General features: G+C 39.0%; 1 protein-coding gene across 1 annotated transcript in view; it reads left to right on the plus strand.

The window, feature by feature from the left end:
- Positions 1-25,490, plus strand: part of THSD7B (thrombospondin type 1 domain containing 7B) — a gene marked incomplete at its 5' end in the record, with an annotated part of 807,803 nt that overhangs the window by 419,468 nt on the left and 362,845 nt on the right. Inside the window, one exon of the mRNA XM_082630042.1 lies at positions 5,481-5,584. Within this exon, the coding sequence (XP_082486168.1) occupies positions 5,481-5,584 (104 nt within the window). The remainder of the gene's footprint in view (positions 1-5,480; positions 5,585-25,490) is intronic.

Here is a 25,490-nt window from a genome sequence, read left to right on the forward strand (position 1 = left end):
TCTTTAGGATTCTCTATGTATAGTATCATGTCATCTGCAAATAGTGACAGCTTTACTTCTTCTTTTCCAATTTGGATTCCTTTTATTTCCTTTTCTTCTCTGATTGCTGTGGCTAAAACTTCCAAAACTAGGTTGAATAAGAGTGGTGAGAGTGGGCAACCTTGTCTTGTTCCTGATCTTAGTGGAAATGGTTTCAGTTTTTCACCATTGAGGACGATGCTGGCTGTGGGTTTGTCATATATGGCCTTTATTATGTTGAGGAAAGTTCCCTCTATGCCTACTTTCTGCAGGGTTTTTATCATAAATGGGTGTTGAATTTTGTCGAAAGCTTTCTCTGTATCTATTGAGATGATCATATGGTTTTTCTCCTTCAATTTGTTAATATGGTGTATCACGTTGATTGATTTGCGTATATTGAAGAATCCTTGCATTCCTGGAATAAACCCCACTTGATCATGGTGTATGATCCTTTTAATGTGCTGTTGGATTCTGTTTGCTAGTATTTTGTTGAGGATTTTTGCATCTATGTTCATCAGTGATATTGGCCTGTAGTTTTCTTTCTTTGTGACATCCTTGTCTGGTTTTGGTATCAAGGTGATGGTGGCCTCGTAGAATGAATTTGGGAGTGTTCCTCCCTCTGCTATACTTTGGAAGAGTTTCAGAAGGATGGGTGTTAGCTCTTCTCTAAATGCTTGATAGAATTCGCCTGTGAAGCCATCTGGTCCTGGGCTTTTGTTTGTTGGAAGATTTTTTATCACAGTTTCAATTTCAGTGCTTGTGATTGGTCTGTTCATATTTTCTATTTCTTCCTGATTCAGTCTTGGCAGGTTGTGCATTTCTAAGAATTTGTCCATTTCTTCCAGGTTGTCCATTTTATTGGCATAGAGTTGCTTATAGTAATCTCTTATGATCTTTTGTATTTCTGCAGTGTCAGTTGTTACTTCTCCTTTTTCATTTCTAATTCTATTGATTTGAGTCTTCTCCCTTTTTTTCTTGATGAGTCTGGCTAATGGTTTATCAATTTTGTTTATCTTCTCAAAGAACCAGCTTTTAGTTTTATTGATCTTTGCTATCGTTTCCTTCATTTCTTTTTCATTTATTTCTGATCTGATTTTTATGATTTCTTTCCTTCTGCTAACTTTGGGATGTTTTTGTTCTTCTTTCTCTAATTGCTTTAGGTGCAAGGTTAGGTTGTTTATTCGAGATGTTTCCTGTTTCTTAAGGTGGGATTGTATTGCTATAAACTTCCCTCTTAGAACTGCTTTTGCTGCATCCCATAGGTTTTGGGTCGTCGTGTCTCCATTGTCATTTGTTTCTAGGTATTTTTTCATTTCCTCTTTGATTTCTTCAGTGATCACTTCGTTATTAAGTAGTGTATTGTTTAGCCTCCATGTGTTTGTATTTTTTACAGCTCTTTTCCTGTAATTGATATCTAGTCTCATAGCATTGTGGTCGGAAAAGATACTTGAAACAATTTCAATTTTCTTAAATTTACCAAGGCTTGATTTGTGACCCAAGATATGATCTATCCTGGAGAATGTTCCATGAGCACTTGAGAAAAATGTGTATTCTGTTGTTTTTGGATGGAATGTCCTATAAATATCAATTAAGTCCATCTTGTTTAATGTATCATTTAAAGCTTGTGTTTCCTTATTTATTTTCATTTTGGATGATCTGTCCATTGGTGAAAGTGGGGTGTTAAAGTCCCCTACTATGAGTGTGTTACTGTCGATTTCTCCTTTTATGGCTGTTAGTATTTTCCTTATGTATTGAGGTGCTCCTATGTTGGGTGCATAAATATTTACAATTGTTATATCTTCTTCTTGGATCGATCCCTTGATCATTATGTAGTGTCCTTCTTTATCTCTTCTAGTAGTCTTTATTTTAAAGTCTATTTTGTCTGATATGAGAATTGCTACTCCAGCTTTCTTTTGGTTTCCATTTGCATGGAATATCTTTTTCCATCCCCTTACTTTCAGTCTGTATGTGTCTCTAGGTCTGAAGTGGGTCTCTTGTAGACAGCATATATATGGGTCTTGTTTTTGTATCCATTCAGCCACTCTGTGTCTTTTGGTGGGAGCATTTAGTCCATTTACATTTAAGGTAATTATCGATATGTATGTTCCTATTCCCATTTTCTTAATTGTTTTGAGTTCGTTATTGTAGGTCTTTTCCTTCTGTTGTGTTTCTTGCCTAGAGAAGTTCCTTTAGCATTTGTTGTAAAGCTGGTTTGGTGGTGCTGGACTCTCTCAGCTTTTGCTTGTCTGTAAACGTTTTAATTTCTCCATCAAATCTGAATGAGATCCTTGCTGGGTAGAGTAATCTTGGTTGCAGGTTTTTCTCCTTCATCACTTTAATTATGTCCTGCCACTCCCTTCTGGCTTGTAGAGTTTCTGCTGAGAGATCAGCTGTTATCCTGATGGGGATTCCCTTGTGTGTTATTTGTTGTTTTTGCCTTGCTGCTTTTAATATGATTTCTTTGTGTTTAATTTTTGACAGTTTGATTAATATGTGTCTTGGCGTATTTCTCCTTGGATTTATTCTGTATGGGACTCTCTGTGCCTCCTGGACTTGATTAACTATTTCCTTTCCCATATTAGGGAAGTTTTCAACTATAATCTCTTCAAATATTTTCTCAGTCCCTTTCTTTTTCTCTTCTTCTTCTGGAACCCCTATAATTCGAATGTTGGTGCGTTTAATGTTGTCCCAGAGGTCTCTGAGACTGTCCTCTGTTCTTTTCATTCTTTTTTCTTTATTTTGCTCTGCAGCAGTTATTTCCACTATTTTATCTTCCACCTCACTTATCCGTTCTTCTGCCTCAGTTATTCTGCTATTGATCCCGTCTAGAGTATTTTTTATTTCATGTATTGTGTTTTTAATCGATGCTTGATTCATCTTTAGTTCTTCTAGGTCCTTGTTAACTGTTTCTTGCATTTTGTCTATTCTATTTCCAAGATTTTGGATCTGGGAAATAGAATCTTGGATCATCTTTACCATCATTATTCTGAATTCTTTTTCAGGTAGAGTGCCTATTACCTCTTCATTTGTTAGGTCTGGTGGGTTTTTATCTTGCTCCTTCTCCTGCTGTGTGTTTTTCTGTCTTCTCATTTTGCTTATGTTACTGTGTTTGGGGTCTCCTTTTTGCAGGCTGCAGGTTCGTAGTTCCTGTTGTTTTTGGTGTCTGTCCCCAGTGGCTAAGGTTGGTTTAGTGGGATGTGTAGGCTTCCTGGTAGAGGGGACTAGTGCCTGTGTTCTGGTGGATGAGGCTGGATCTTGTCTTTCTGGTGGGCAGGTCCACGTCTGGTGGTGTGTTTTGGGGTGTCTGTGGACTTTTTATGATTTTAGGCCACCTCTCTGCTAATGGGTGGCGTTGTGTTCCTGTCTTGCTAGTTGTTTGGCTTAGGGTGTCCAGCACTGTAGCTTGCTGGTCGTTGAGTGAAGCTGGGTGCTGGTGTTGAGATGGAGATCTCTGGAAGATTTTCGCCGTTTGATATTATGTGGAGCTGGGAGGTCTCTTGTGGACCAGTGTCCTGAAGTTGGCTCTCCCACCTCAGAGGCACAGCACTGACTCCGGGCTCCTCAATTTGGGATGATGTGTTGTCTATTCATGTATTCCACAGATGCAGGGTACATCAAGTTGATTGTGGAGCTTTAATCCGCTGCTTCTGAGGCTGCTGGGAGAGGTTTCCCTTTCTCTTCTTTGTTCTCACAGCTCCTGGGTCTCAGCTTTGGATTTGGCCCCGCCTCTGCGTGTAGGTCGCCGGAGGGCGTCTGTTCTTCGCTCAGACAGGACAGGGTTAAAGGAGCAGCCTCTTCGGGGACTCTGGCTCACTCAGGCCGGGAGGGAGGGAGGGGCACGGAGTGCGGGGCGGGCCTGCAGCGGCAGAGGTCGGCGTGACGTTGCACCAGCCCGAGGCGCGCCGTGCGTTCTCCCAGGGAAGCCGCCCCTGGATCCCGGGACCCCGGCAGTGGCGGGCTGCACAGGCTCCTGGAAGGGCGGTGTGGGCAGTGACCTGCGCTCGCACACAGGCTTCTTGGCGGCGGCAGCAGCAGCCCCAGCGTCCCACGCCTGTCACTGGGCTCCGCGCTTTCAGTCGCGACTCGCGCCCGTCTGTGGAGCCCCTTTAAGCAGCGCTCTTAATCCCCTCTCCTCGCGCACCAGGAAACCAAGAGGGAAGAAAAAGTCTCTTGCCTTTTCGGCAGCTCCAGAGTTTTCCCGGACTCCCTCCCGGCTAGCTGTGGCACATTAGCCCCCTTCAGGCTGAGTTCTCGCCGCCTGCCCCAGTCCTCTCCCTGCGCTCTGACCGGAGCCCGCGCCTCAGCTCCCAGTGCCGACTGCCCCGGCGGGCGAGCAGACAAGCCTCTCGGGCTGGTGAGTGCCGCTCGGCACCGATCCTCTGTGTAGGGATCTCTCCGCTTTGCCCTACCCAGGTATGTGGGGAGTTTCTTGCCTTTTGGGAGGTCTGGGGTCTTCTGCCAGCGTTCAGTAGGTGTTCTGTAGGAGTTGTTCCACGTGTAGCTGTATTTCTGGTGTATCCGTGGGGAGGAAGGTGATCTCCGCGTCTTACTCTTCCGCCATCTTGAAGTGCTGATTGGTCAGTAATATTTTTGCTTCAAGTTTCTGTTTTATTTTTTGAAGTAACATCTCTTATCAGAGGTATTGGCCCATGTGAAAAAGGGTAAAAATATACCTAGTGAAAGAGGAGAATCTGTGGTTACATTTAGAGTTTGGGTTTTTTGGAATATTCTGAAGACACAGGTTTAAGGGCTTAAATCATAGTCTGTCCTGTGGGTCATAAAAGTAGAGTTTTGTTCACCTTAAAAGAAACACACACTGGAAAGCCAGAAGGATTCCTTAGATACTGTTTCCTCTGTGGAGAAGAAATATTGGTAATTCCTCAGAGACAGATCCATTCCTCTTCCCTGAGAGGAACTATCACATAAGATAAGTCCCCATGGCCCCCCACCTCCCTTTTACTCTATAACCTATTGAGACATTTGAGCTACGCCAAAGTCCTAGGAAACACCTTGTGAAAAATTTGAAGCAGAAGATCAAGTGTGAAAGCTTGCACCCAAAATTTTCACGTGTTCAAACCTTGATTCTCTAATGCTCCAATGGGACAAAGGGATTTTCTCTCTTTTATTTTCTTTTACTGTTTTTCTTTAAACAATTTTTAGTTCGTAAAGAGCTAAGCCTTCTAGATTTGTTCTATGCTTCTAATGCTTTTTATGGCCACTTTGTGTGCAAAATGTCCACATTTTAAAAAGTGGAATTATTGCATTAACCATGGATCTGGGGCAGAGGGACTGTTACCATCCCTAGTGTGTGCCAGAGCTCCCTTTTATGACGTTGGTTTCAAATCCATTTTTATTGAATTACTACCTTTATGTTTTTGGATTTCAAATTCACCTATTTCAAATATTTCTTCTGTATGTTTGTCATGGTGAAATTTCTAGTCTGCTATTCTTTGTCATCACAGGTGGAGGCCACAGAAATGGAGCCCCTGTATCTTAGTGCCAGAGTCTGTCAGGCAGGGAATAATGGGCACCAGTGAAACCTGCGGAAAGGGGGTGCAAACAAGAGGTAAGGGAATTTTAAAAGTTTTTCTATTCAAATGTAATTCAAAATTATGTTGCTCTTATAAACTCTTGCCTCTTTATATTTGAATAAGTTGTGATCTTGTTGGATTGGATTATTTATATTTATTACTGTTTGAGTTTAAGCTTGGCATTAGTTAATGCTGATATTTTAACCATAACTAACTAGTGCACCTAAGGACTAATGCAATGTAAGCAAATATCTGTTCTCAGCCGTTAGCCTACGCCAATGAATGTTGGATATTAGTCAAGGAATGAAGGATGTGTCAAGATTGGACCCAATAGTACATATTATACTTTTTAGGTGCTCATTAAATATTTGTTGAATGAATTAACTAATCATAATAATCATGACTTAAACCTGGTCGTTATACACATACTTAGAGTATGTTTTATATGTAATATACATAGAAAGGAACCATTAAAATTTCTGGAAGATGCTGTGAATAGGCTTCTGGATCTGAGTAAAAGTGCCTTTTATCATCAATGTCTAGAAGGTGTGGCATTTTGAAATCTCTGAAAACCACTCAGAAACTCATCAGATTGCTCACTGTTTTGTTTCATTCATAATCTAGATGCCAATGATATGAGGTTTGATAAAAAGTGCTTTATTCTTCTTTTTCATTTTATTTATTCTTTTTTTTAATTAGTAAAAGTTTATTGTGCACACACCAAAAAGACAGTTTGCAACCAGGGAGCACTCAGACCAAAGTGCAGAATGAGAAGAAATGCTTTATTCTTAAAAATCTGACCACTCTGTTACTAAAGGGATGTATGTAGCAAAGTCAGACCTTGTAGGACCAACTGCATATCGCTGGTCTCATAATTCAACTAAAAGGCATATTGAGAATTGTTTTTCTTCCTGCTGGATAGGTTATTGTATTAATCAGGACCAGTCATCCCAGCTAGCACAGTAACTCCCTTCTTTGTTGATTCACAGGCATAAGAAGCCCAGTGTGGTGGGTGGCAGTTTTAATTTCTAGTTCAATGGAATCATTGCTGTGTTTTTAGTGGAAGCATTCCTCCCTTTGGAAATAAGCGCTTATAGGGTAGCAGAGCATAAGATTGCAGAGGGAAAGAAAGCAAAAATTTTACTAGTGGATCACTATGGGTAATAATAGGTTGTGCCATTCTCATTCCCACCCTTGACTCCTGGGCCTGTGAATCCTGGCTATGGGAGGGAAAGCACCATCTATTGGATGCTTCTGGAAAACTTTTTCCCACCCTGCTAGGTATTGCCACCTAATTGGTACTATAAATGAGTCTTCAAAAGACCTTTTCACCATTTTATCAAGCCAGCTGCTTCAGGATGGTGGGGAACATGGTAAGACCATGAATTCAATGAGCATGGGTCCATTGCCACACATCACTTGCTGTGAAGTGAGTTCTTTTATCGGAAGCAGTGCTGTGTGGAATACCATGACTATGGACAAGGCATTATGTAAGTCCATGGATGGTAGGTAATTTTGCTAGAAGCATCGTGTGCAGGAAAGGCAAATCCTTATCCTATTTGAGTAAGAACCTATTCTGGTAAGAACAGAACACTACACCTTCATGATGGAAATAGTCCAATGTAATCCACCTGCCACCGTGTAGCTGGCTGATCACCACGAGGAATGGCACCATACTGGGAACTCAGCATTGGCCCCTGCTGCTGGCAGATTGGACACTCAGATGTGGTTGTAGCCAGATCGCCCGTGGTAAATGGAAGTCCACGACGCTGAGCCTGTGCATAACCTTCCTTCCTACCACCGTGGCCACTTTGTGCATGACCTCATTGGACAATGGCAGGGGTAGCTGAGGACAGAGGCTGACTGGTATCCACAGAATGGGTCATCCTATCTACTTGATTATTAAAATCCTCCTCAATCCAGGTCACATTTTAGGGAGCATTCACATGGGACCCAAATATGTTCACATTTTTGGCCATTCAGAAAAGTCTTTCCACTTACCACTTCCCTAAATTTCCTTGTCACCAATTTTCCAATCAGGTTCCAAGTCCTTGACCATCCAGCAAAATCATTGGCCGCAGCCTGTGGATCTGTACATAATCCCACATCTGGCCTTTTCTCCTTCTAAGCAAAGTGAACAACCAGGTTTACTGCTTGAAGTTCTATTCACTGGGAAGGCTTCCCTTCCCCTCTGTATTCCAGGGGTATCTCAGAAAAGGGCTATAGTGTTGCAGCTGTCCACTTAGGGGTTGTGCCCACATATCATGCAGAATCATCCGTAAACCAGTCCCAAGTCTTCTTCTCCTCTGTCAGCTGATTGTGGGAGACTCTCTAAGAGGACATACATGCAGGCTGGGAGAGAGAAGGTAGTTTAGCAGGAGTGGGGACTATGGGCAGTTGGGCTACTTCTTCATGTAACTTATTGTGCCTTCAGGGCCTACTCGGGTTCAGTTACACATATACCACTTCCATTTGATGATGGAGTTCTGCCGTGTATGCCCTACCTTGTGGTTTGATGGGTCAGATAATATCCAGTTTGCATGGTAACTCTGGTAGCCCATGGTTAAACATGCAGCCTCTACTAAGGCTGTAGCTGTCCCTCAAATGGAATAAAGCTACCTGCAGAGGATGGCAGGGCTTTGCTCCACAATCCTAAGGACCTAAACTGCAATTCATCTATAGGAACCTGCCAAGGGCTCCAGGCAGCATCCCTGTCTGCCACTGTCAGTTCAAGCACCATTGAATCTACTGGATTCAGTGGCCCAAGTGACAGAGCAGTCTGGAGCTGTTACAGAGCCTTTTCTTTTCTGGATCCCACTCAAAACTAGCAGCTTTTCAGATCCCCTGGCAAATGGGCTAGAGTAAATACACACCCAAGTGAGGACTATGTTGCCTGGAATCCGAAGAGGCACGATAGATGTTGTGTCTTTATTCTGGTTGTAGGAGGGGCCAGATGTAGCAACCTGTCTTCTCCTTAGAAGGGATATCTCAACATGCCTCACACCGCTGGACCTTTAGACACTTCACTGGGGTCGAAGGCTACTGAATTTTCTCAATTTTTTTATTTCCCACTCTCTGACATGAAGATGTCTTACCAATGAGTCCAGAGTAGTTGTTTCTTCTTGCTCACTAGGTCCCATAAAGATAGTCACCAATGTAAAGGCCAATGTGATATGTTGTTGAAGGAAAAGTGATCAGATCCCTGCAAACTAATATATGAAATAGGGCTAGAAGTTGATAGGCCCCCGAGGAAGGACAGTGAGAGTATATTGCTGGCCTTGCCAGATTAGAGCAGCCTGCTTCTGGCCGTCTTTATTTTCTCCAAGTACATTAATATTTGGGGTCAGGGCTCCAGCATATGAATTTTAGGGGTTAGAATTCAGTCCATAATAGTTACACCTTGGAAATGATGTCCCTGTGGGAACATTTGCAAATGTAAATTTGATTTGCAAGGTAGTTTGATTCAGGGCTGCTAGGAGGCTATACAGTGATTCTGTAATTTACAAGAAGGGAGCACTTCCTGAAAACATTTTACTTCCATATGTCAGAAAATTATAATAATATAATCTTGTTATTATAAGACTTGGGCTTGCTTTCTGCTGCAAAGTTGCTATAAAATATCTAGATCAGCAAAGTCTACATAAATAGTCTTTTAAAAATGGTACCTTTGTGCAGGGCACAACTTAACTCTATATGGTGACCTGGACTTTGATGCTCTGTGATACTGGAGTATCATTAGGGTTTGTTTTCACTTCAAAGCCATTTAGTACATTCTGCAGAGACATTGCTCCTAAACTATGTGGAATCTTATCCTATAACGGTAAATTATTGTCTTAGAAGTATTTTAAATGGATTCTGGCTGGAAGCCAGATCGTCCTTTAAAGTAGGCAAAGTAAATACCTGAGTTTTTCCCAAGTTAGACTCCACCATTAGAGAATTCCTTGTGTTTACTTGTTGAGAAATTTACACTTTTAAAGCAGTAGAATAGGTCTCCAATTTTAAGACAGTGGAGCCAAGATATTTCTACTCCCATCTTTTCTCTAAAATTACTTCAAAACCAGCAAGGAAAACATGAAAGAGTAACAAAAAAGTAACCTTCAGTGAGATCCCCTTTATAAAACTGCTCCTAAAAACAAGAAGTGCAATAAACTCACCTTCAAGTAAATTAGGGCCATCTGTAACCTCAATCATACTGTATGATGTAGAAAGTGGATGGAGATATAGGGAACGTACTTTGCAGGGCAGGATCATACCTAAGTGTTGGCGCAGTTGAAGGTGTGGAGGCTGAAGAAAGACGATGATTTGGCCTGGACAACTCTGGAAAGGCACCACCTCTGCAAAAGGAAGTGGGCAAGGCTGTGTGTGCACGTGTGAGCACGTGCGTGTGTAGGGGATGGGAGAAAAATCAGGAGCTTTTGAGAGTCTGACTAAAGAGCAGTGAACACTCTTCACACCCAGCCCTTCACCTTGCAGAGTCAGGCTCCGACCTATTGCTATTTTTGTGGGAGCCTGGAGGTTTATTCTCTGTGGATGTTAGAACCAGAGAGGTTGTGGACTTAGGACAGCAGGCAGAGGAGGGTGGAGGCAAGGGGCTATACTGAAGTCAGGAGGATCAAAGGAAAGTCTGAAGAAGGAATTAGGAGACCCTCAGTCCCTTCCTCCCCTGCTTGGGCATTCTGGTCAGGCAGCTTTTATACCCTTCAGTCCCATGGAAGCCCGAGCAAGCTGGAAACACTTTCCATTTAAATTTCTATTTCAGGACTTTTTAAATCAGAGAGGGAGGCATGAATTCAGGCCAGTTTGGGATTATAAATTCTCGCAAGAGATTTTGGTCCTCTCACTACCCAATGTTAAATTGTAGACATGTAAGTGGCCTTGCCAAGACATGTTACTTGACATGTCTATTTCCAGTCTACCCTTATACTGAGGGCCAGCCTTTGTGGTCATCACTTCTAGTATGGGGTATTTTATGAGGTTCTGCATAACAGTTCTTGAAGTCATGAAAGTGGAAACTTGGTTCTCCAAAATTTAATAGAAACCCTGAGGATAAAGGTTGTCTCTCTTGCTTATCTTGCATCCCAAGTTTTTACTTTGTTTTGTGCTTTATGGGTTCCTTTCCTCTGGGCCAGCCCAGCAATCCATTTAGAAGATATATATTTGATCCAGTGGTTTTTTTTTTTCTTTTTCATTAGAAGGGCCTTTTATGATTTCTAAGCCATTAAACTGCCCCAAACAGAAGTGCTCCTTGTTTTATCTCATTGTGTTTATATTGCTGACCCGGTTAATTGACTTACAGTAAGAATACATTTATATAATACTTTAATACTTTTCTAATCAAAAAAGAAGAAAAAGAAAAGAACACAGAAGGGCAGATAGAATTACAGCTGTCACTAAGCATTTATACCATCTTCAAGGAAATGAGAATTTGGGTTCCATTGTCCTAGCTGTCCAGTCCTTCAGGGAGAGCTGGGTATTCTCTCTGCACAGCTTCTTGTGCTTTATCTGAATTAAGAAGGGACGATAGCTCAGCTTCTATGGCAAATGAAAATATAAGAGGAAGAAACTTAAATATTGCAACATACTTTGATGTATCTGTCCTTCATAGGGTAGAATATCAGTACTAAAACAAGAAAAAGTGAGGATGCTGGGGGAGTGAGTTTGTCTATGGATATGATCTGATTCTTGTTTTGCTGCTCACAGTGACTACTTTAAAACTGGCTTAATGGACTTGCCAGTATTTTTCTTTAGGATAGTGCTTTCCTCTCATTCAAAAGTTTATGCGTATACTCTATCACAGCAGAGAGACTTGACATCTATGACACTGTAATGGATACAGAGTAGGTGCTGGAGATCAAAATTGTGCTGCCTTGACTTCCATGAAGTACCTGCATTCTTTTTTTGGTTTGTTCTCACTGAACAATGTTTATGTGGACCAAAGTAAGACGATCTCAAATCTTCTGTCAAATCTTTTTGTTCTTCCTTAAATTGGTTTTTGTTATTGTGAGAGGCATAGGCTTCTTCCACAGTAGTTTTGATGGAATCTGTGTGTTTCTTTTCATTCAAAGGATCGCTTTATTTTTTAAGTTGAGTTATAATTAATGTACAGTATTGTATGTCTCAGGTGTACAACATAGTGATTTGATATTTTTATTCACTATGAAATGATCACAGCAATAAGACCAGTTATCATCCATCACCATAAAAAGTTGTTACAATATTATTGACTATATTCCCTATGTGTACATTACATCCCCATGACTTATTTATTTTGTAGCTGGCAGTCTGTACCTCTTAATCAAGGGATCTCTTTAAAAGGTGCTCTTCCAGAAAAAAAAAAATTGGGCAAAGTCATCCACTTTCAGAATAAGTTCTGGATTACTTTTATTTTTAAAAGGCAGGGAGTTAGAAATAGGAAGAAGTTAAGTTTACAAGTATCCTTGCATTTTAAGAGTCTGGATGATTGGACTTTTTATTCTCCACATGGAGGCAGTCATAGTCATTTAACCTTAGAAGTTGCACAAGTTTATTTTCTGTCATATTCATCTACATAGTTCCAGCAAGAAGTCATTTCAGTGGATTCAGAGAGGAAAACAAACATACAGGATTCAACTATGACTGTACAATAGTCTAAGACAAAGACAGTCACTGTCATCTCCATATTTGGTGAGGGAGGGAGACGGGAAAGGTAACTTCTTCCATTTGCTTCAAGATTTGAACAAAAATGAGCTACATAGCTATGAACTGTGGGCATTTCCAGGAGAATCAGGAGTAACTCTAGCTACCTCCAGAACTCCATCCATAGATGTAACTGTTTCTTTCTTTCTATCTATCTATTTATTTATTTATTTATGGCTGCATTGGGTCTTCGTTGCAGGCCACGGGCTTTCTCTAGTTGCAGCACACAGGGGCTACTCTTCATTGCAGTGCAAGGGCTTCAAACTGCGGTGGCTTCTCTTGTTGCGGAGCATGGGTTCTAGGCATGCAGGCTTCAGTAGTTGTGGCCCGCGAGCTCAGTAGTTGTGGCTTGCAGGCTCTAGAGCACAGGCCCAGTAGTTATGGCACACGGGCTTAGTTGCTCTGCACATGTGGGATCTTCCTGGACCAGGGCTCGAACCCGTGTATGCCGCCTTGGCAGGCGGATTCTTATCCACTCTGCCACCAGGGAAGCCCTGTAACTGTTTCTTAAATGAGTGAATATATTTGGTGATACTTTTCCAGTCTATTTCAAGAAGGGAGTGCATGGCACCACTTGTGACCCCAAATCAACGTACTAGGGTTTACAATCTAGGCAGTGAGAAACACTATTTTCAATAACTTTCATGTTTTCATTTTTGATAACTGAGTGCTCATCTCATAGGAAAAAAAGATCAGACCCCATTATTCTTTGTATCAAGTACCATTCTTGGAGGGATTTCTAACCATTTCTGACTTCAACATTAGAAAAACCAATTGGAGGACATAATGTTCTTTGCTAATTTATATTATTAATCAGTCCCTGATACCAAAATGATTCATTATAAATATTTTAAGGAACTTTAAAAAATCTCTTCTAAATATAATTTTTTAAAGTGTGAAAATAAAAGAAAGATCAGGTTAGAGTATAGAAATTAAATTAACAATGTAGGGCAACTCTCTAAGTGAAAATATCCTCAGATTTTAACAAAAGAATATGTTTTATAATACCATAGGCGTTGGTTTAGAGAGTAAAGTGTGGGACTTATAGCACAGATTGCATTTTAATAAGTGAATAATGATTCTGAGAGTTATTTTTCATCTCCTTTGCATGTTTTAGGGTAGGATTAGCTTCGTGGCTTTCATGGTTGCTGCAGGTAAAATCTGTACATTTTTCAAAAATTGGCAATAAATTAGAAATAAATATTAAAGGAAGTGAGTGACCTAAGGCATGATGCTTTAGTAACATAATGTGAACTAAGATTCAGAGATGTTGTCTCATGCCAGCCTCTCTGTTTTTAACATAGCAAGTTATAATGCAAAGCACAGAGTAATTCCTCTGTCCGCTTCCCCGCTACCCACATCACCAGCAGGTATTTCCCTGATGAAATGAGGAGTGGGGATGGAAAGGGGGTATTTTTTTTTCATTTGAGGAATGCAGTTATTTGCTAAACTAGGAGCAATAATTTTCTCTTCTGACTGCATGGCTCTTAGTTACAGAACTATCTTCTCCTTCAGGAATGTTAATATGAATTTCAAAGTCCACTGCAAACTGTGTAAATGTAATAGGATTATCCTTCTCTTGTTCAGAATGAGAATTCAGTATCTTCAGATAGATGTGAATCTCCTGGCTTCCCTTAGCTCTCAGGTTACTAAGGTCAAGGTATTCATTTCTGTTTGGCCCAGGGGCAATCTTAGGATTGTGTCAAAAGGAAGTTATGTTTTTACATTTTAATTTGCATTTCTAAAGAAAACAGAAACTTCAACATTCTTCTAGTAGCAGCAAGACGTGTAGGAGCCCCCCACTTTAGAGAAGCCCTAAATATTAACAGAGGAGCATCAAAGTTCAGACAGACCTTTGCTCTGGATTTGAATATAACTGACCCTTGAACAACATGGGTTTGAACTGCATGGGGCCACTTATATGCAGATATTTTTCAGTAAGTATGCAGGTGGCCCTCCATTTCTATGAGTTTTATATCCAAGGATTCAACCAACTGCGGATCAAATTTCAATCCATATTCATATTTCAAAATTTAAGGCGTTAGCATTACTCTCAGCTATTGCTTTGCAGCTTTGCCAGTCTTTGGTGGGATAATCATAGGTCATGATGGTTGTTTGAATCCACAGATTAGGCATTGGTTTAACCAGTGGATATAGAGGGCCGATTGTACTATGCCATTTTATATAAGGGACTTGAGCATCCATGGACTTTGGTATCCGAATGAGGGTCCTGGAACCAAAGCCTTTCATACACCAAGGGCAGACTGTAGATTCAGAAGTTGCAAAACAGGTGATTTTTTTAGGCCAACCATGTTTTGAAGAATTCACATAGTGGGACACAAAGCAATCTTTTAACACAGACACATGAAGAATGAGAATTAAAAATCTATTATAGTCAATTAAACTCAGTACATTTATAAGATGATTAACCTCTTAATAACATATTGAAAGTAGGAACTGAAAGTAGGAAGACTGGGTTGGGAGTCACTAAGACTTTGTAATTACACTGCAAAGGGTTTTGAAAGCCTGTACCACAGTAGCGACTTTGGGAATGGATTACAAGGAATATGCATAAAAGGCATTTTATGGAAAAATCAGAATGTTTAGCTGCATGTATATACAGAGTAAAGGATAGTGATGAATTTGAAAGATTCAGTGGTTTTAGGTCAATGAAAATGGACAATATTGTCACAAAAAAATTGATATAATTGGCATAAATAACCAACATAAAAATGGGAAGAGAGAGAGAGAGATACAATATTTGAGTATTGTTAAAAAATTCAACCTAGTAAATTTGAGAATCTAATTGGCTTTGTTAGGTGATTCATGAATCGGGCAGCATCCCATCTAGCAACTAGAAGGATGCTCCAAGGGGTTGTACAAAATGGAAGGTTTATATAGGAAGAAGGATGGGGTAAGGGAGCTATTAACAAAAGAAAAGAAAGGATTTTGAAGCCAGGACTTACTTTTTTGTGGGAAGGGAGGTGATGTTGAGGTTGATCATGCATATTTTCCCTTCTTCCTCAGGGGTTGCAGAGGGCCTGTATGGCAAAGTACCTCACTGGTGCAGACCAGCAAATTCTAGACTGGTACATTTCTGGAGAAGGTTGAACTGCAATTAGGTTAGGTATTAAATCTATGTTTGCTACCAAGTTTGCACATGTAACACCATTTGGGGACTGTGTTTTTTCTCTTTAACAATTACCCCCTTTTGATCGGACTATCAGCCTAACTGAGAAATATGATCAAAATTTAAGGCGTTAGCATTACTCTCAGCTATTGCTTTGCAGCTTTGCCAATCTTTGGTGGGATAATCATAGGTCATGATGTTTTTGCTAAACCCTGGTGATATTCACAGGCCAAAACTTCAGATCCACAATTTTTTTTTCTTTTTTTAAAAATTTTATTGGAGTATAGTTAATTTACAATGTTGTGTTAGTTTCAGGTGTACAGCATATTGATTCAGTTATACATACACATATATTCATTCTTTTTCAGATTCATTTTCCATATAGGTTATTGGAAAATATTGAGTATAGTTCCCTGTGCTATATAGTAGGTCCTTGTTGGTTATTTCTTTTATATGTGGTAGTGTGTGTATATTAACCCCGAGCTCCTAATTTATCCCTCCCTGCCATGTTTCCCCTTTTGTACCACATCTTCTTTATCCATTCATTTGTTGATGGACACTTAGATTGTTTCCATATCTGGGCTATTGCAAATAATGTTGCTATGAACATTGGGGTGTGTATATCTTTTCTTTCTTCTTTTTTTTTTTTTGCATTCAGTCTTTTTTTTAATCAAAGTATAGTTGATTTACAATGTGTTAATTTCTGTTGTACAGCACAGTGATTCAGTTATACATATATATACATTCTTTTTCATATTCTTTTCCATTATGGTTTATCACAGAATACTGAATATAGTTCCCTGTGCTATACAGTAGGACCTTGTTTTTTTAATTAGTTATGTATTTTATACATGTTAGTGTATATATGTCAATCCAAATCTCCCAATTCACAACACTACAGCCCCCTCCCGCTTCCCCCCCTTGGTGTGCGTATATTTGTTCTCTACATCTGTGACTATTTCTGCCTTGCAAACCGGTTCATCTGTACCATTTTTCTAGATTCCACATATATGCATTAATATATGATGTTTATTTTTCTCTTTCTTACTTCACTCTGTATGACAGACTCTAGGTCCATCCACCTCACTACAAATAACTCAATTTCATTCCTTTTTATGGCTGAGTAATATTCCATTGTATATATGTCCCACATCCTCTTTATCCATTCATCTGTCAGTCGACACTTAGGTTGCTTCCATTTCCTGGCTATTGTAAATAGTGCTGCAATGATCATTGTGGTACATGACACTTTTTCAATTATGGTTTTCTCTGGGCATATGCCCAGTAGTGGGATTGCTAGGTCATATGGTAATTCTATTTTTACTTTCTTAAGGAATCTCCATACTGTTTTCCATAGTGGTTGTATCAATTTACATTCCCACCAACAGTGCAAGAGGGTTCCCTTTTCTCCACACCCTCTCCAGCATTTATTGTTTGTAGATTTTCTGATGATGCCCATTCTAACTGGTGTGAAGTGATACCTCATTGTAGTTTTGATTTGCATTTCTCTAATAATTAGTGATGTTGCACAGCTTTCATGTGCCTCTTGCCCATCTGTATGTCCTCTTTGGAGAAATGTCTATTTAGGTCTTCTGCTCATTTTGTGATTGGGTTGTTTGTTTTTTTAATATTGAGCTGCATGAGCTGTTTATATATTTTGGAGATTAATCCTTTGTCCATTGATTCCTTTGCAAATATTTTCTCCCATTCTGAGGGTTGTCTTTTTGTCTTGTTTGTAGTTTCCTTTGCTGTGCAAAAGCTTTTAAGTTTCTTTAAGTCCCATTTGTTTATTTTTGGTTTTCCTTCCATTACTCTAGGAGGTGGGTCAAAAAAGAACTTGCTGTGATTTATGTTAAAGAATGTTCTTCCTATGTTTTCCTCTTAAGAGTTTTATAGTGGCCAGTCTTACATTTGGGTCTTTAATCCATTTTGAGTTTATTTTTGTGTATGGTGTTAGAGAGTGTTCTAATTTCATTCTTTTACATGTAGCTGTCCAGTTTTCCCAGCACCACTTATTGAAGAGACTGTCTTTTCTCCATTGTATATCCTTGCCTTTTTTGTCATAGATTTGTTGACCATAGGTGTGTGGGTTTACCTCTGGGCTTTCTATCCTGTTCCATTGATCTATATTTCTGTTTTTGTGCAGTACCATATAGTCTTCATGACTGTAGCCTTGTAGTATAGTCTGAAGTCAGGGAGTCTGATTCCTCCAGCTCCATTTTATTCCCTCAAGACTGCTTTGGCTATTTGGGTTCTTTTGTGTCTCCATACAAATTTTAAGATTTTTTGTTCTAGTTCTATAAAAAATGCCATTGGTAATTTGATAGAGATTGCATTGAATCTGTAGATTGCTTTGGGTAGTATAGTCATTTTCACAATATTGATTCTTCCAATCTAAGAACATGGTATATCTCTCCATCTGTTTGTGTCATCTTTGATTTCTTTCATCAGGGTCTTATAGTTTTCTGAGTACAGGTCTTTTACCTCCTTATGTAGGTTTATTCCTAGGTATTTTATTCTTTCTGTTGCAGTGGTGAATGGGATTGTTTCCTTAATTTCTCTTTTTGATCTTTCATTGTTAGTGTATAGGAATGCAAGAGATTTCTGTGCGTTAATTTTGTATCCTGCAACTTTACCAAATTCAGTGATTAGCTCTAGTAGTTTTCTGATGGCATCTTTAAGATTCTCTATGTATAGTATCATGTCATCTGCAAACAGTGACAGTTTTACTTCTTCTTTTCCAATTTGTATTCTGATTGCCATGGCTAGGACTTCCAAAACTATGTTGAATAATAGTGGTGAGAGCGAACATCTTGTCTTGTTCCTGATCTCAGAGGAAATGCTTTCAGTTTTTCACCATTGAGAATGATGTTTGCTGTGGGTTTGTTGTATATGGCCCTCATTATGTTGAGGTAGGTTCCCTCTATGCCCACTTTCTGGAGAGTTTTTATCATAAATGGGTGTTGAATTTTGTCCAAAGTTTTTTCTGCATCTATTGAGATGATCATATGGTTTTTATTCAGATCCACAATTTTTAAGTTGGTCATTCTTGTTGCTTCTTTTCTCATGTTCTCATCTTAGGGAGATCATTTTCCTACTGGTCAGTGGCTGCAAACCAGCATCTGAAACTTTTGAGAGCATACAATGCACCAGGGAGACTAATATGATAATTATAAGCAGGATAGTTCCCAGTGTTCAGAGTGCACTTCAGAGCCATGGTCCCCAAGATCTAAATCAATCAAAGAAAGACCCTGCTGAAGGAGACACCCTTTTATTTTTTTATTTTTTTATTTTTTTAATTTTTTTGCTTTATAACAAATTTAATCAGTTATACATATAGATATGTTTCCATATCCCCTCCCTTTTGCGTCTCCCTCCCACCCTCCCTATCCCACCCCTCCAGGCGGTCACAAAGTACCGAGCTGATCTCCCTGTGCTATGCGGCTGCTTCCCACTAGCTATCTACCTCACGTTTGGTAGTGTATATATGTCCATGCCGCTCTTTCACTTTGTCACAGCTTACCCTTCCCTCTCCCCATATCCTCAAGTCCATTCTCTAGTAGGTCTGTGTCTTTATTCCTGTCTTACCCCTATGTTCTTCATGACATTTTTTTTTCTTAAATTCCATATATATGTGTCAGCATACAGTATTTGTCTTTCTCTTTCTGACTTACTTCACTCTGTATGACAGACTCTAGGTCCATCCACCTCATTACAAATAGCTCAATTTCATTTCTTTTTATGGCTGAGTAATATTCCATTGTATATATGTGCCACATCTTCTTTACCCATTCATCCGATGATGGACACTTAGGTTGTTTCCATCTCCAGGCTATTGTAAATAGGGCTGCTATGAACATTTTGGTACATGTCTCTTTTTGAATTATGGTTTTCTCAGGGTATATGCCCAGTAGTGGCATTGCTGGGTCATATGGTAGTTCTATTTGTAGTTTTTTAAGGAACCTCCATACCGTTCTCCATAGCGGCTGTACCAATTCACATTCCCACCAGCAGTGCAAGAGTGTTCCCTTTTTTCCACACCCTCTCCAGCATTTATTGTTTCTAGATTTTTTGATGATGGCCATTCTGACTGGTGTGAGATGATATCTCATTGTAGTTTTGATTTGCATTTCTCTAATGAGTAAAGATGTTGAGCATCCTTTCATGTGTTTGTTGGCAGTCTGTATATCTTCTGTGGAGAAATGTCTATTTAGGTCTTCTGCCCATTTTTGGATTGGGTTGTTTGTTTTTTTGTTATTGAGCTGCATGAGCTGCTTATAAATTTTGGAGATTAATCCTTTGTCAGTTGCTTCATTTGCAAATATTTTCTCCCATTCTGAGGGTTGTCTTTTGGTCTTGTTTATGGTTTCCTTTGCTGTGCAAAAGCTTTGAAGTTTCATTAGGTCCCATGTGTTTATTTTTGTCTTTATTTCCATTTCTCTAGGAGGTGGGTCAAAAAGGATCTTGCTGTGATTTATGTCATAGAGTGTTCTGCCTATGTTTTCCTCTAAGAGTTTGATAGTGTCTGGCCTTACATTTAGGTCTTTAATCCATTTTGAGCTTATTTTTGTGTATGGTGTTAGGGAGTGATCTAATCTCATACTTTTACATGTCCCTATCCAGTTTTCCCAGCACCACTTATTGAAGAGACTGTCCTTTCTCCAATGTACATTCCTGCCTCCTTTATCAAAGATAAGGTGACCATATGTCCGTGCGTTTAACTCTGGGCTTTCTAGGAGACACCCTTTTAAGCCAAGTGGTTTACTCATTGATTTTACATAACTGAGTTTCAACTTCCCCAGTGTCAGTCCAGGTACAGCAAGTACAGTGCAGCACAGACACCTCCTTGCTCAGCCAGAAGATAATCAAGAGCTATCCTATTATCATAAACAAGCTTGGTGTGAGAGTCCAAGGGTTTTTGTTGAACAGCTAGTATCTTTGTAAAGGAATCTGCAGTGTCTCCAAGCATTAAGGAAATGTTCCTGATCATACTCTCATTTGTATTAACTACTAACCAGGGAAGTGGGGCCCTGCCAAAGGAAGCAGTTCTTGAAGCATGAATGCCTCCTGGTAGGCCCTTTCTGGAACCATTAGGGACACAGTTAGATAGCCTAAGAGGCATTGCCCAGCTTGGAGCCAGCCATCTAGGCATTCATAGGCCCAAGGAGAATGATAACCACCATAGACAAACAGAAGACCTGTCGGGGCACAACCCATTCCTGTTAGGAGGTACGATGAATGGATTCATTCACAGGTACTGCTTTGTTTACCCATTCAAGCCAGGGATCAGTAAGGTTTTTAGCACATATGAAAAGACAGTATCCTAGCCTGCAATAAAGAGGCATCCTAAATTCTAGAGTTTACCCCCCCACACCCCCTTAGCAATGCCTGGAAGATAGAAATGACAGCATTATCTTCCCAGGACAAAGACAGAATGAAGGAAAGAAAGAAAAGAAGAAAGCGTTTCATGTTTAGCTAAAGGAGGAGGTCTTGATCTAGCATCTTGAGCAGAAGCAATCTACCTACATTCATGTCAGCTACTTCTCTACTCCTCAGTTTGATTCAGTGGTCTCCAGCATTTGTATAGGACCAGGTGTCAGGTGGAGTCTTCCTGAACTGTGAGATGTGTATCAATACTTTCTAGCTTTGCAGCAATGTCAGTGGTCAGGAGTACTTGGTGAGGTCCTTTCCTTCAAGGTACTTGGTGGGGCTCTAGGTCTGCCTTTGTTCTTAGTGATTCCAGATCAGAAGTGTAGGAGAAAATTGGAAACATTAGTTTGGTGAGTCATAGCCAGATATTTGAGGCAACTAAAAGAATTCAAGATTCAAGTTTGCAGGTATCTAACAGAACCTCACAGATAGTTAACACGACTAGAATCTAATATCTACACAGGTGCAAACATAATTTTTCTCTCTACAATTACCCCCATTTTTCACCAAATATAATCACAGTAAAATTCATTTGTTTATATATGACTTGGCCTAGTTATTTATGTAAGTGAAGCAAGAATAATGATTGACCATATAAATTATTTTTTAAGACACCTTTGCTGAAACCTTGTAAGCAAAGTACCAGGTTCATTTTTTCCAAGCAATTACTTGAAGCTGGCTGGTCATATCTGAGTCTATGATCATCTCTCTCAAATATGACACTGCAGTCAAAGCCATGGTGATATAGCCACTGTTTCCAATTGCGTCCTGTTACTAGGAGAATAGATTCTTACTGAACTTATGCAGACAAATATATTGTCATGAAAATAAGAATATTCACTGAGCATTTCTGAATTCTGGAGGGATCAGGTAAGGAGAAAAAGAAAATGTTTCATCTTTGTTCACAAAGGTATACTTTACCAAGTTGCTGTATGTCATAGATAGCTTAAGAGAAAAGGTCTCCTTAAATCTGGAAAAACAAAACATTAGAGCATCCTCCTCAGTTTATGTAGTTCCATGTAAGTAATACTTTTTCTGCTTGAATCCAGTTTTTCCATTTGTTCTCTCAATCTTGCCTGGTGATTGAGGGTGATAAGGACAGTGATAATTCCAAGAAGTTTGCAAGGTTTTCATTAAGAGTGGTATGATTTGCCCAGTGAAGGGGTGTCTTGATCACTGAAGATTGTGGAAGGTGTACCTCAAGTGGGAAGCATTTTCTAACAGTATTTTTTGCCACTGTGAGGGCCCTAGCCTTATGAGAGGGGATGGCTTCAACCCTTCTGGAAAATATACATACAATAAGTACATACTGACAACTCATACTAAGTGGCAGTTGAAAAAAATCCCACTGTATGTGTTCAAAGGGTCCAGAAGGAGGAGGTCTAAGGCCTCTAAGGATGAAAATATGATGGGTGAAGAAATGCAAAGCCCTAAATTGGAGTTTGCCAGAGAGCCAGGAATAACCAAGCAGCTGTCTTGGGTTTTCTTCCCGTGGTCCCAGCTGTCTGTCTCATTTACAGCCGTTGTTTACCCATCTTAATCTCTCTGATTCAGGAGCAGACTGTTGCCATGTCACAAGGACATCAGGACGGCAAAAGTCTGGCAATGAGAGGTTATTTTTTGCAGAAGTAGAATGGACTTTATCCACATGTGCCACAATCTTTATGGATTCTCTTGTTGCTGCCTTTATTTGAAAGTTAGCTAGGGTACTTTCCTGATTCTCAGGTTCAGTCCTCTTAATGTGAGCATCAATTTTGATGACTGACAACAGTTTATGCCAGGACATATCAGATTTCCAGGAATTTCACATAATTTCACCTATTCCTAAACAGACACAACATCACAACTTCTCATTTGACAATGTTTCCCATGTACTTTAACATATCAAGTAGCCTAATTAGCTTAACAAATCTTTTGGAATGTTCCAGGGGTTCTCTGGAAAAATCCCAAAGTTTCTTCCAGGTCATAAAGACTTTATTTTTAGAATTTGCTTTGGGGAAGTTTGTCAAAGATATCAAAAGATTTGGACATTTGACTAAACAGGATTACAGATAGATATGAAACAATAGTTACCTATTTAGCAGTTGAAAGAATATTAAGTTCTAGTTTTGCATAAGTACACTGTTGATATTAAAGCTTTTTGCATTAAGTACACTGTTGTTTTGCATAAGTACACTGTTGATATTAAAGCTTAATTAAAAGCCTCTTATAATAACAATTTAATTTTTGCCTGATTACACAAGGAAAAATTCTCTTTCTCTCTTCAACCTTTTATATACTTTTAGTTTGTCCTTTATGTGCAGAAGTTCTAGTTTAAACAAAATTACTCTCATTTCCCAAAACCCAAATGTGTCTTTATTTCTCATCCTTTTCCTTAGTTAAAAACACACCCTACTTTTCTTGCATGAGGAGATGTTTCCTTCTTTTGTTTTTAGTAGATTTAATTACATTAGAATTCTTAACCCTTAGAGTGAGAATTTAGGAAGTAAAGAATCATGGACTTTCTCTTAAACTACCACTTTTTATATTAACAAAATAATAAATGTTTTTTATAATCTCTAGACACATCTAAATTTCTTAGCATGGCACTAAACGTGTTTACTAATAGAACCAAATTTATCTTTAGTATTTCTGTATAAGAATCCCAAAGTGGATAAACCTGTGTTCATTAATGTTTCACTATTTTTTTCTTATTTGGAAGTACCCTAGATACTCAAGGAATTCTCATCATTTAACTAGCAAAACTCTAAGTTAACAAAAAGCATTTTGGGAGCTGTTTTTTAAGTACATATACTGTAAAATGTAATTATTACTAAAAAGTTTTCTAATATCTATTATCCCAATTACATCTATCTGAGTCATTTGATCCCCCAAATTAGGTTTAGATTACCTACGAAAACTTCATCATACTGAGTTATTTTTCTTGCTGACAAATTTGTAAGCCTAGGTAGAATAAAATTATTATATTTAATGCTGATAACTCTAAAGACATGTCTGTTTTAGTAAACCAACAAAGGTAAACTGGCTTTTATTTACTAAGGATGATCTTAGATCACATGAAGTTGAAATAATCATTTGGGTTAGTTTCTATATTTCTGATGAGAGTTTTAAAATAGTCCTTACAAATGCTTGACTTTCAACCTGGTTAAATAGAACTTCATTACAAATTAATTTTGGTAATACCATCTAGAGGTAGAAAAATACCACCTATCTGCAACATACATATATATGGACATACAGACAGACACAAAGACCCAGAGACCTTATAGTTTCTAGTATCTGTTGAGAAGATTTGTGAGACTTCTCTTTGGCCCAATTTCCAAATGCTTCCTTTTTTCCCTTCTGGTGAGAAACATTTGCATTTCAAAGAATGGTTCTTAAATCCTAGAGAAGATGGAGGTAGAAAATCTATATCACAAAGGCACAGAGAAGGTATTCAAGACTCCTCCAACATGGAGTTTTGGAGGCCATATTTGTAGGACATTTCTGTTTCTAAGGTCCCAATATCTACAAGTCTCTGGAGATAAATAGGGGAGGTTTTGGAATTGGCAAAAAGACTGACACACTCAATTCATGTATTATTGGAATATTTCTTTCCATCTGGGTACATCTACCTTAGAAGAAGGCCAAAAAAAAAAAAAAAAAAATTCTTGGCAGGCACTGTTAATCAGCCATGATCAAAGTTCAGTCAGACTGGTGGCCTCCCATTTTATTTTTCATCTTTTTATTTATTCATGAATTTTAGGAAGTAATCCATTTACAAAAACTTTTGAGGATCCTTGCTGGGTTTAAGAAATTAACTATGACCCTTAGATTAGCCTTTGATCTAAGAGTAAAATATATTGAAATAGGATCTCCTGTAGTCTCAGGTGGTCTTATTTTAAAATGCATAATACCCAAATAAAGGAGGATAGAGGGGAACCAATGAAATGATGTCAGTCTTATCATCTTTTGTTTTAGGCACCTTTTATTTCTTATTTTTCATTAGCCTTTTGCAGTTAATCTTTCAGTGAAGCTATTTTGGAATTTTGAAAACTTTTGGAGGCTTCTGCATAATCCTTGTTTTTTTTTTCTCCCCATAATCCTTGCTTTTAAGTACACTTTTTAAATGATTTTATCTATTTGGAATGTTCCCCCATAATGGCCATTTTAATTCTAGGTGTTTTTTTTTTTTAATTTTAATTTTTTTAACTGTGTATTCTTTTCTTTCTTTATTTATTTTTTAAAATTAATTTTTATTGGAGTATAGTTGCTTTATGATGTTCTAGGTGGTTTTTAGTAAAACTTTGCCATTTTGTAAAATATATGCAGCTCCTGGGATTGTAGGGGTTTTTTGTTGTTGTTGTTTTGTTTTGTTTTGTTTTGCTTTTTGCCACACCACACAGCATATGTGATCTTAGTTCCCCAGTTCCCAGACCAGGGATTGATCAAACCCATGCCCCCTGCAGCGGAAGTACGGAGTCTTAACAACTGGACCGCCAGGGAAGTCCCAGGACTGTAGTTCTTAAACATAAAATAAGCAGGTGTGTTGGAAAATGACATGCTCCACCCTTTGGGTAAAAAAGATCCTATTTCTTTTAGGTTTCTCAGAGACTTTGGGTTTCTCAGAGCCACACTAATCAGCTTCCAGTTACTTCCAATATTCTCATTAGTAATTATCCTTTATGTAATATCTACCTGAGGACTTCCCTGGTGGCGCCTGGTGG

Source organism: Mesoplodon mirus (assembly GCF_964341445.2).
Source record: "Mesoplodon mirus genome assembly, chromosome: 8".
In the NCBI taxonomy this organism is placed as follows: domain Eukaryota; kingdom Metazoa; phylum Chordata; class Mammalia; order Artiodactyla; family Ziphiidae; genus Mesoplodon; species Mesoplodon mirus.